The 9609-nt window shown below is 40.0% G+C and overlaps 2 protein-coding genes across 3 annotated transcripts in view; one reads left to right on the forward strand and one right to left on the reverse strand.

Annotated features, from left to right (window-relative positions):
* slc26a5 (solute carrier family 26 member 5) overlaps positions 1-4545 on the forward strand; it is a 23297-nt gene extending 18752 nt beyond the window's left edge. For both annotated transcript variants that reach the window (XM_020700057.2, XM_004084631.4), the window contains exons 12-18: positions 1357-1463; positions 1582-1651; positions 1726-1818; positions 2603-2701; positions 2860-3066; positions 3169-3223; positions 3863-4545. In XM_020700057.2, the coding sequence (XP_020555716.1) occupies positions 1357-1463; positions 1582-1651; positions 1726-1818; positions 2603-2701; positions 2860-3066; positions 3169-3223; positions 3863-4008 (777 nt within the window). In that variant the 3' untranslated portion in view covers positions 4009-4545. The remainder of the gene's footprint in view (positions 1-1356; positions 1464-1581; positions 1652-1725; positions 1819-2602; positions 2702-2859; positions 3067-3168; positions 3224-3862) is intronic.
* On the reverse strand, positions 4513-9430 carry psmc2 (proteasome 26S subunit, ATPase 2). The gene is made up of 12 exons (XM_004084632.4): positions 9247-9430; positions 8915-8952; positions 8692-8773; positions 7689-7788; positions 7450-7581; positions 7297-7369; positions 6432-6527; positions 6179-6343; positions 6019-6106; positions 5142-5344; positions 4969-5065; positions 4513-4747 (listed from the first exon to the last, which is right to left on the reverse strand). Exons 1-12 carry the CDS (start codon positions 9314-9316, stop codon positions 4590-4592), a joined length of 1302 nt encoding a protein of 433 aa, XP_004084680.1. The 5' UTR covers positions 9317-9430; the 3' UTR covers positions 4513-4589.
* Positions 9431-9609: the final 179 nt, after the last annotated feature.

Raw genomic sequence — 9609 nt, forward strand, 5'->3', positions numbered from 1 at the left:
CTCCAATTTATTGTCAGTTTGTAGTTTGCTTGTGTTTGTAGATTTAAAATAATATTTCCAGGAAAAAAACATCTTGAAAAACAACAGATTTTTGTATCCCTGTCTGTCACACAGCCACTACATACATTTTACGGATTGTCCGTGGATGAAAATTGGTCATATGTGGAAAAAGGGAAAAAAGTTGTGGTTTTATATTCAATTTTCACAAATGTATTACGAATTAACCACATTAAAACCACAAAAGAAGTACGACTAAACTACGCAAGGAACATGTAAACCAACATAAAACATGAACTGTGCGTGATTATAATTTATATATATATTATTCATTCATTCATTCATTTTCTGTACCGCTTTGTCCCTTTCGGGGCTGCCGGAGCCTATCCCGGCTACTTGGGCGTAGGCAGGGGATGCCCTGGACAGGTCGCCAGTCTGTCGCAGGGTAGAACGTCCAAATCACACACCCATGCACTCTCACACTCAAACCTATGGACAATTTAGAGTTGCCAATTAACCTATGAAGCATGTTTTTGGACAGTGGGAGGAAGCCGGAGATCCCGGAGAGAACCCACGCATACACGGGGAGAACATGCAAACTCCACACAGAAAGGTCCCCAATTGATGTATTTTTCATGTCCCCCAGCCGGGACTTGAACCAGGGGCCTTCTTGCTGTGAGGCAAGAGCGCTAACCACTGCGCCACGGTTATCATTATATATTTAATATTATAATTGTGTGAATGCATCTGGCAAAAATTGCGCACTATTGTGTAAGATTTACGTAATAAATGTGCATAAACTATGTAAAATGTGCATAATCTGCATAAATTTTCTCTGACCAAAAATTTTGAACAGCTCAAAACTGAATTCACGTAAAAACCAGTCGACGGACATCTGCGCACATCAAAAACTGAAGAAGCAATGACGTATATCATACATGTATCATGAAAGACCGAAATTTCACAAGTGGAAAATGTGCAAAATATACGTAGTGGCTTTGTGACACGACCTTAGAAGGCTTCTATAAAAAACATAAACTCCAGAAAACTACTGAAGGCATTCGGGCAGTTTGGGCTCCAGTCTGCTATTCCTTGGGGTGACGGGCATAATGCAGTATTTAAAGTGATAAAGTTTAGATTTTTTGAAAGCTGAATTTAAAATAGTGTTTTTTGTGGTGAAGATTAAACCCCCTACAAAAAAAAGCCTCCAAGCTCTTTGCCTTTAGCTGGCGGTAAATGAAGCCTCAGTAGCAGGACCAGCAGAGACCACTCTCCTTTCACTCCGTTTAGTATTCTGAGGTAGAATTGTTGGTTTTGTTGGGTTGCCGCAGCATTTAATGGTAACATGACTATCCTCAGGTCATTTGGTTGGCGACGTTTGTGGCTTCTGTGCTGTTGGGTCTGGATAACGGTCTGCTGGCAGCCATTGCCTTGGCTCTGCTCACAGTCATCTACAGGACGCAGAGGTACTGTTTCACGACAGTTCTGTCACCAGACTTTAGGGGGAAGATGGACTTCAGTGCTGCAAAACCTTCAGTTTGTGAGATGGAGAAAATATTTCAACGCTGACTTTTTTCCTTTCAGCCCCAAAACTTCCATTCTGGGCCATGTTCCCAACACTGGCCTGTATTATGACGTGGATGAATATGAAGAAGTGAGTCTGTGAGAAAAACACAGACATGCAAACCATAATTTGCCCCATAATGATTATTTGTGTGTTCTTGTCAGGCATCTGAATATGAGGGGATCAAGATTTTCTCTTCCAACTTCTCCATCTACTTTGCAAACAGTGACCTATATGTGAACACCCTGAAGGAGAAGGTAATCCCTAGTAAATACGCACAGCCGGAGTGAACATTTATTTATTCATACATGTTTACCAACAGGAAAGGATTTTCATCTAAAATATACTAAATAAATATACTAAAACAGTAAATATAATAAAATAAGATAAAATACAATGAAAGATTTCACATCAGTGCACAATGTTACCAGAGTTCAAATATCTGAAGTTTGGTGAAGGATTTGCGTCAACCAATCAGTAGCTCAGCTTTGGCCCATGACATGTTGGATGGTGTGAACAGATGGTGAAGCTCACCGTACTGGGAAAGTCTCTAATGATGTCATGAACCCAAACATGGAGACGAGTTAGTAGAATAAACTCAAACTACTGCCTGAAGATTAATCGATGGTGTGAATATAGAAGAGGCATCATCCTCAAAAATGTTTAATGGTATGACAGTTGTAATTCTTTTTTTTATCAGGGTTAGTGGTGAAATAACAATTCTCACCGTAAAAAAAACTAAAATACCCGCCCACACAAACAAAGGCTTTGATGGCTTTTGAGAGTCGTTGTTCATACTCATCTGTGTACAAAAGCCCGTTTTTACTTCGCTTCTTGAAATGACTCAACAGCTGAACTTGATAAAGCAATATAATGTTTAAATGTTTAAAAATATTTAAACATTGAAGAATGAAAAGTGTTTGCAACAAATGTTCCAGGATGAATTTCTGTATATGTTCCTCCGCATGTGGTTACCTGTAGAGCCTTTGAAGAAGAAGGTCCTGCGGATGGTAAACCCACCTTTTGACCATGTCTTCACAGACCGGGGTCAACCCTGAGAAGTTAAAGGCAGCCCAGAAGGCCAGAGAAAAGCAAAAGAAGAAGAGTAAAGAGAGCTCTCCACTCACAGTTGCTGCTACGGTGGGTCCTTCAGGCTCAGCGTGTCATCTATGTCTGAGGAAATATCCGCTGTTTCTCAAAATAAAAGAATGAACTCTTTCAATGACACATCGGGAAGCATTTGACTCCATGTTTGTAGCGGAAGCTCCTCTCCATGTCATGTCTGTGGTTGGTTCCAGTACAAGGATGAGGCTGTGATCCATGAGGTTCTGCCTCAGAGCAGCCAGGTGGAGGAGGGTGTCAATGGCCATCTGGAAGACGAGCACAGCGAGACAACTTCGGAGGTGGTGGTCTTCCTGGAGCCGCTCAGCGCCGTCCACTCCATCATCCTGGACTGGACCACCAACAGCTTCATAGACTCTGTGGGGGCTAAAGCCATCAAACAGGTTCTTCTCTTTTCTTTGAAAGGGGGCGGGGTATCATGATGACTTGCACTTTGGTACTTCATGTTTGGTCGATTTCACTCCAAAGACTCGCCCTGTCTGCAGGTCATTAGGGAGTATGCAGCTGTGGACGTTCGGGTGGTCATTGCCAGCTGTAACAGTAAGTGGTCATGAAGACTCGTTTTTTTAAGACGTAGAACTTGTTGAAAGTCGTACACGTTAAAATTAGCGGCTCTGGGCTACAAACTCGGTTCTTAGAGCAGATGTGTGTTATAAAAATAATCATAAAGATCTCAAGCTGTGGTTTCAGTGCAGTTCAGGAAATGTTGAAAACCACTTTCTTGATAACAGAAAAGTGAAGTCTGTGGTGACCAAATTTACCAGATAATAACGTTTTATCAATTTAAGTGTGAGGAGGCGGGTTTAACCCTCTGGTGCATAGTGGTCACTACACTGCACAGATCTTTAACCCTTGTGCTATCTTAAGATGACCCCACCCTTACATTGACGTGTTCTCCCTACCATGACAAAGGTGGAAAGATTTCATGTAATTCATGGACACCAGTGACGATCACAAATCATTGAAGAAAAAAGGTTCAGAGCACTGTCTAGTGGGTCTAGATGACCCAACTCCCAATGGTAAAGTGCCTAGGATAGCACAAGAGTTACTGCAAAGGTTCCTGTGGATGAAGCCTGTACCAATCACTAGAGTGCTCTCTGCTGCCTTAGTCCCATGAGTTTATTGCAGTGGTCAGTCAGTGTAACTGCAAGTAAATGTACTGGTTTTCTGTTCCTGAAGGGAGCACGCTGGCTGACCTGGACATGCTGCAGTTCTTCTCAGAGGATCTGACCCCTCACCTGTTCTTCCCCACCATCCATGATGCTGTTCTGCACTGCCAGCACTCAAGGTCCAGCACAGATGGTGCTGCAAAGAAACTCACTTAAGAGCAGACTCCCCCATCACCACCTCAGTCACCTCAACCAGGACAGTGATTGGGCTCGCTGACAGCAGAAAAACTCAACTGTGTTCATATTGAACAGCGAGCATCAGTAGCCCATTAAAGATTATGCTTCTTCCAAAGTCAGCAGCCTTATCAGACTGGAAATATGGGGACCAGCATGCTGAAAGAGGAATCTGAAGACTTGGAAATGCATCTGAAGCTCCAGGTTCTCACTGCCCTGCAGAAACTTCAAGCTGCTTTTGAAAGAGCCATTCCTGGAAGAAATGTATCTGCTCATTGCTATGGTCAATTATGTCTTCATCTAGGTTCTATGCAGTGGTGTTCTGAGGCTGGACAATTAAAACAGCTCTGTTTGTAATCTTGGTTACATGAAGTGAAACTTTATTTTTGTCAAAACATTTGTCTGAAAAACTAATTTTAGTTTTGTTAAAAATGCTGCTGGAGAACACAAGATGCCTTTTGAGAAAATGTTATTCAGGAACTCAGATCTAAATGTGGAATAAACTTTATTTTTCGGTGACAACAAAAGCATTGACTGTTTCTTTAGCAGTAGACCAGGAGTCCTCAGTTGTATGTCATGTATCTGGGGGTGGCGCTGAACTTTGCGTAGGATTTGATGACCTTGTTTACAGCCTCCAGGAAGTCCTTCTCTGTAGCGATCTTCCTGCGAGCTCTGATGGCAAACATGCCGGCCTCTGTGCACACACTGCGGATCTCAGCACCTGATTGAAAAGATTGTTTTAAACAGAGAATGTTATTTGCTTTTTAAAGTAGTTTTCCCAACAACACAGGCCTATTGTGTTGAATACACTGTAATCTTGTGACCACAATTCAGCTTTGGTGAACAAAGTAGAAAAAAAAAACTTTTTTATGTTTATAACCTACAACAGAAACAGCCATGAGTAAGTGGGGAACAATGAAGGTAAAGGAGCTTTGGTCTTACCAGTGCTGTTGGGGCACAGACGGGCCAGAAGCTCAAAGCGGATGTCTCTTTCCACACTCATGGAGCGGGCGTGGATCTTGAAAATATGAGTGCGACCCTAAAAGATGCACAAAACAGACCGTGATTACACTTTACCAACAACTTTTCTGAGTATCCCTGTAAGGAAAACTCACTTCCAGGTCAGGAAGGCTGAACTCGATCTTCCTATCCAGGCGCCCAGGTCTCATCAGAGCCGGGTCCAAAGTGTCCGGTCTATTGGTGGCCATGAGCACTTTGATGTTGCCTCGTGGGTCGAAACCATCCAGCTGGTTGATAAGCTCAAGCATGGTCCTCTGGACCTCATTGTCCCCCCCAGCCCCATCATCAAAACGAGCACCTGGGAGAAAGATTTCATATTTTCTTTTTTTGCTAAAAGGCCAGTAAGAAACAAAGCTCTTCTCCTTTCAGGACGACTGATGACAAAAACTTCCTTCACCTCTGACCTGCACAGAAGCAATGTTTCTAAAATAACATCTAGTTTGGTAAACAACACTTTAGGTAATTTGAAAGATTCTGTTCTTCCAGAAAGATTTCTCACTCTGAGGAATGTGGTTGTTTTTGGACATAAATACAGTAAAATTATGGATCTATAAAAAAGTTTTTGATCAATTGAGCAATAAAACATGAAACAAAAAAGAAATTTGGGAAGGACTACTATTTTGATAAAAAAATCTTATTTTCAAACCCTGAATAATGTGGATCCTTTTTAAAATGTTTCCTTTGAATGAAATTTTCTGGACACTGCATTTCTGCACATAACATTTCCTTTTAGCTACAACATTGCATTACATCAGCTGGTTAACACACAGGGTAAACATGTTAAAATATATACATTTTGTTTCATTTCCTTGAAGTTTAAACATGTGCCGTCAAACAAAACATGTCACGTTTCTCCATCTGTGCTCAAGTAAAGGTTTTAACCAATCAGCATCCTTAAGAAGCGTGAACCATCGACCACATGACTACATGGCATGAGGCCTCTCAGTGAGGTCATAAACGCATCAATCTCACCTCCAATGGCATCAATCTCATCAAAAAAGATCAGGCAAGCTTTTTTGGTTCTTGCCATCTCAAACAGCTCCCGAACCATCCTGGCTCCCTGCGGTTACAGACGACACGGCGTGAACGTTGATGGAAGCAAAATATACTCTTTCGTCACAAGCGAGCTCACCTCTCCCACATATTTTTGAACCAACTCAGAACCGATGACTCGAATGAAGCAGGCATCAGTTCTGTTGGCCACGGCTCGGGCACACAGGGTCTTCCCCGTGCCAGGTGGCCCGAACAGAAGCACACCTTTAGGAGGCTCGATGCCCAGGCTGACAAACCTTTCAGGCTGATGAAAAAAAAAAGAGAGAACAAAGGACTGAAGCTGTGTTCATTTTCCCCAAACAGTGCAGGTGATCTGGATGCTGAAAACTCACATGGAGCAGTGGAGTTTCAACCACTTCTCTCAGCTTCTCAATCTGCTCCTTGCAGCCACCAACATCACTGTAGGTTACATCAGGCTTCTCTTCCACCTGCACCACAGAGTTAGCACAAACTAAGAAATGAGTCATTTTGCTTTGATCTTTAAGAAAAACCATGAATCTGTACACTTTTATCTGAAGACTAGCCTTGTTTACCAACAAAACACTTTTAAATCACTTTTTTTTAGGCTTTTGGAATTTCTTTCACACTTTTTATTTTGATTCGTTTTGACAAGGACAAAATCTTTACAAATAAGAAGAGCTTAGAATGTACCTATATATCAAGTCTATCTTATTTATGAAACAAACCACCTTGACAACAAAAATAAATTACATTTTGGATCAAACCATTTTTGTCACTCCGGTGGCTAGATTGAACATCTAGTGATTCATATTTTATTGATATAATTCTCATATGTAAATTTAACTAGTCCAACTGTTAGCTTTACGATAGCTGCAACAAGTGGCAAATGTGTTTAAAAAAAGATAGCTAACTGGCTTCTAATTTGCCATAACAAAAAGGATAGGTCACATGAGGGTGTGTCCAACTCTGGTGTTTATGCACTTTATGGCTTTGACCTAAGAACTTTTTCCTCTACTAAAGAACAGGTCATGAATTTTGAATATGATGTTAATTTTTCCAGAGGAGTGTTGGGAACAAGTTCATCAAAATATTTAGAAAAATATGTATAATATGGCCCAATGTTCTTTGCATTTTGTTCCATGTTTTGCATGCATTTCTGTTCAGCCACTCTGGGAACATGAATAAAACAACAATCAAGCGCACACATGTTTTTATCCAAACTCTGCCACTGCGTACCTGCATCATAGTTACAGTGGGGTCAATCTTGGGAGGTAAAGGAATATGGATCTGATACTTGTTCCTGTCAACCCTGCAACAACAAGTACAAATGTGTGCTAGAGACATATAAATCGGCTTGTGATTGACATGTCATGATCATATGAGACTCACCCAACTCTCATGCCTTCCTCAATGTCAGTTGGAGCCACCTGATCACTCAAATCCACCACAAACTTAGCAAACTGTTTGACATTGATGATATATTTAGGGTCTTCAGAGTCTGCGTTGATGATCTTAGTGCATCTAAAACACATTTATCATAAAGATTTTTAGAAGAGGAAGAAAGACTAAATGAAATTTTAAAAAAAGTGACACAGGGTCTTTAAAACTAAAAAGGCAGGCTGTTTTACCTTGCCACTTGTAAAGGCTGCTCACTCTGCAGAGTCTGTTTGTCAGCAGCCAGATCCCAAAGTGCCGGTGGAGCCAAGCCTGTGTCAGACTCTTTGATGCCTGACAAATTCAAAATCACAAATAAACTGCATGTTATGTTGCAAATATCATACAATGTTTTTATTGAGAGATCGTTCTCTTTCTTATTTTATTCCTCTAAATATTCTATCATTTTTATCTTAACTACTAGTTGAACATTTTGTGCGTCTATTAAACTTGTTTAATGTGTTTTAATATTATTGTTGGTATAAAGTTGACAAAGTCCATTTTTTGTCTAGGACTGGTGGAAACCTGTATCTACTGTTGTTTTTTATTAAATGAGACTTTAAAGTACAATAAACACAACAAATAAATAAACAAAATGATGTTCACAAATAAAGAACGAAATAAATGTTCATTTAAAAATTACAATGATTAATTAAACCATTAACAAATATTAATTATACACAGATAAGGCCCTGTGTAATTAACAGCACATGTTAGATGTTTTGGAGTTTAAGTCAGAGAGGTCAGACTGAGATGATTGGGACATGTCCAGAGGAGAGACAGTGAATTTGTTGGGAGAAGGATCCTGAGTCTAGAGATGACAGGCAAAAGGTTAAGAAGAAGATCAAAGAGAGGGTTTCAGGATGCAGGGAAGGAAGACATGAATGTAGCTGGTGTTAGAGGAGAGGATGCAGAAGACAGGGATGGACAGAGGAAGTTGGTTGGCTGTGGTCGAAAGGAAAAGAAGAAGAGGATATATCTTAACTGGATCATAAAATAAATCAAATGTAATCACTGGGTATATCTAATGAAATCGATGTAGTTTATTTCCTGTCCTAAATACCTTTTTATTTATTATGCCCTTTTTATTCTACTGAAAAATTGCACTGTAATTTTGTTGAACATGTACAATGACAATAAAGATATTTCAATATTTGGTAAAACACCTGGGAATGACCAGGTTCCATGTTCACCCACCTGTAAGCTCGTTGATCTTCTTGAGAAGCTGCTGAATGTCATCCTCTACCTGTTTGATCTGTCTGGAGTAGGTGCTTTGACCCTGGCAAAGCCACGACAAACTTTGGTCAATATTTGACGTTTAGAATAAAACTAAAAATAAATGAATAAAATTAAAATAAAATAATTTAAGAAAGAAAAAAAAAAACAACTCTGAAATTTGACCACTTTGAGAAAAACTTACGTATGTTTTGAGCAGTGCGATGTCGCCTTCATCCAAAGCTACCAGAAAAAAATAAAAAACAGGAATATGACTTCGCTATTTCAGCCGGCAGTTAGCATTGATTGCTACAACACTGGTCATCATGTTAAAAATAAGAAACATTTTTATCTGTTCACTATAAACACATTGTTTTTGATTAAAAATAAAAAATGGGCCATCATTGGAACAACCTAAAACTATTGCGTTGTTTTAAAATAGAGGAAAAAACGAGAGCTAAGAGACAATTAGCTTGTTTGTCGACATGACATCCGACAGTATTGTTGTTGAGATTATAATATTGGTTTTGTATAAACCTCGAATGGGTGCGTCATCTTTTTCTTCTTCCTTGGTTTTCCGTTGATCTTCTCCCAAATAATCAGGCATGTTTAAAGTTGATACAAACGAACGCTTTTGTCACGTATGCTGGGCTATTTCTACTGCCAGACCGAGCGATTACACAGCAACTTTACACTTCCGCCGCTACCCGGAAGTCCAGAAGGGACTCGAATTGATGGGACACTCTCTCTAAAAACAGTTTTCTCAAAAAGTCCTCGGTGTTTCGATCAATGTATATACTGCTAAAAAATAATTCCGCTATATAACGTTATTATTTGTATGTATGTATGAAAAAAGGGGCTACTCAAAGAAGTTGTGGCGGAACCAAAAAGGCGGAACTA

Source organism: Oryzias latipes, chromosome 23 (assembly GCF_002234675.1).
Source record: "Oryzias latipes chromosome 23, ASM223467v1".
Lineage (NCBI taxonomy): Eukaryota > Metazoa > Chordata > Actinopteri > Beloniformes > Adrianichthyidae > Oryzias > Oryzias latipes.

Excerpts from the sequence above, each read along its gene's own strand:
- psmc2 (XM_004084632.4), bottom strand. The coding sequence starts at position 9,316 with ATGCCTGATTATTTGGGAGAAGATCAACGGAAAACCAAGGAAGAAGAA. Across the intron at positions 6,528-7,296 it reads CCACTGTAACTATGATGCAG|GTGGAAGAGAAGCCTGATGT; the intron begins GTACGCAGTGGC and ends TCTGTGGTGCAG. Across the intron at positions 5,345-6,018 it reads TGAGATTGATGCCATTGGAG|GTGCTCGTTTTGATGATGGG; the intron begins GTGAGATTGATG and ends TCTTTCTCCCAG.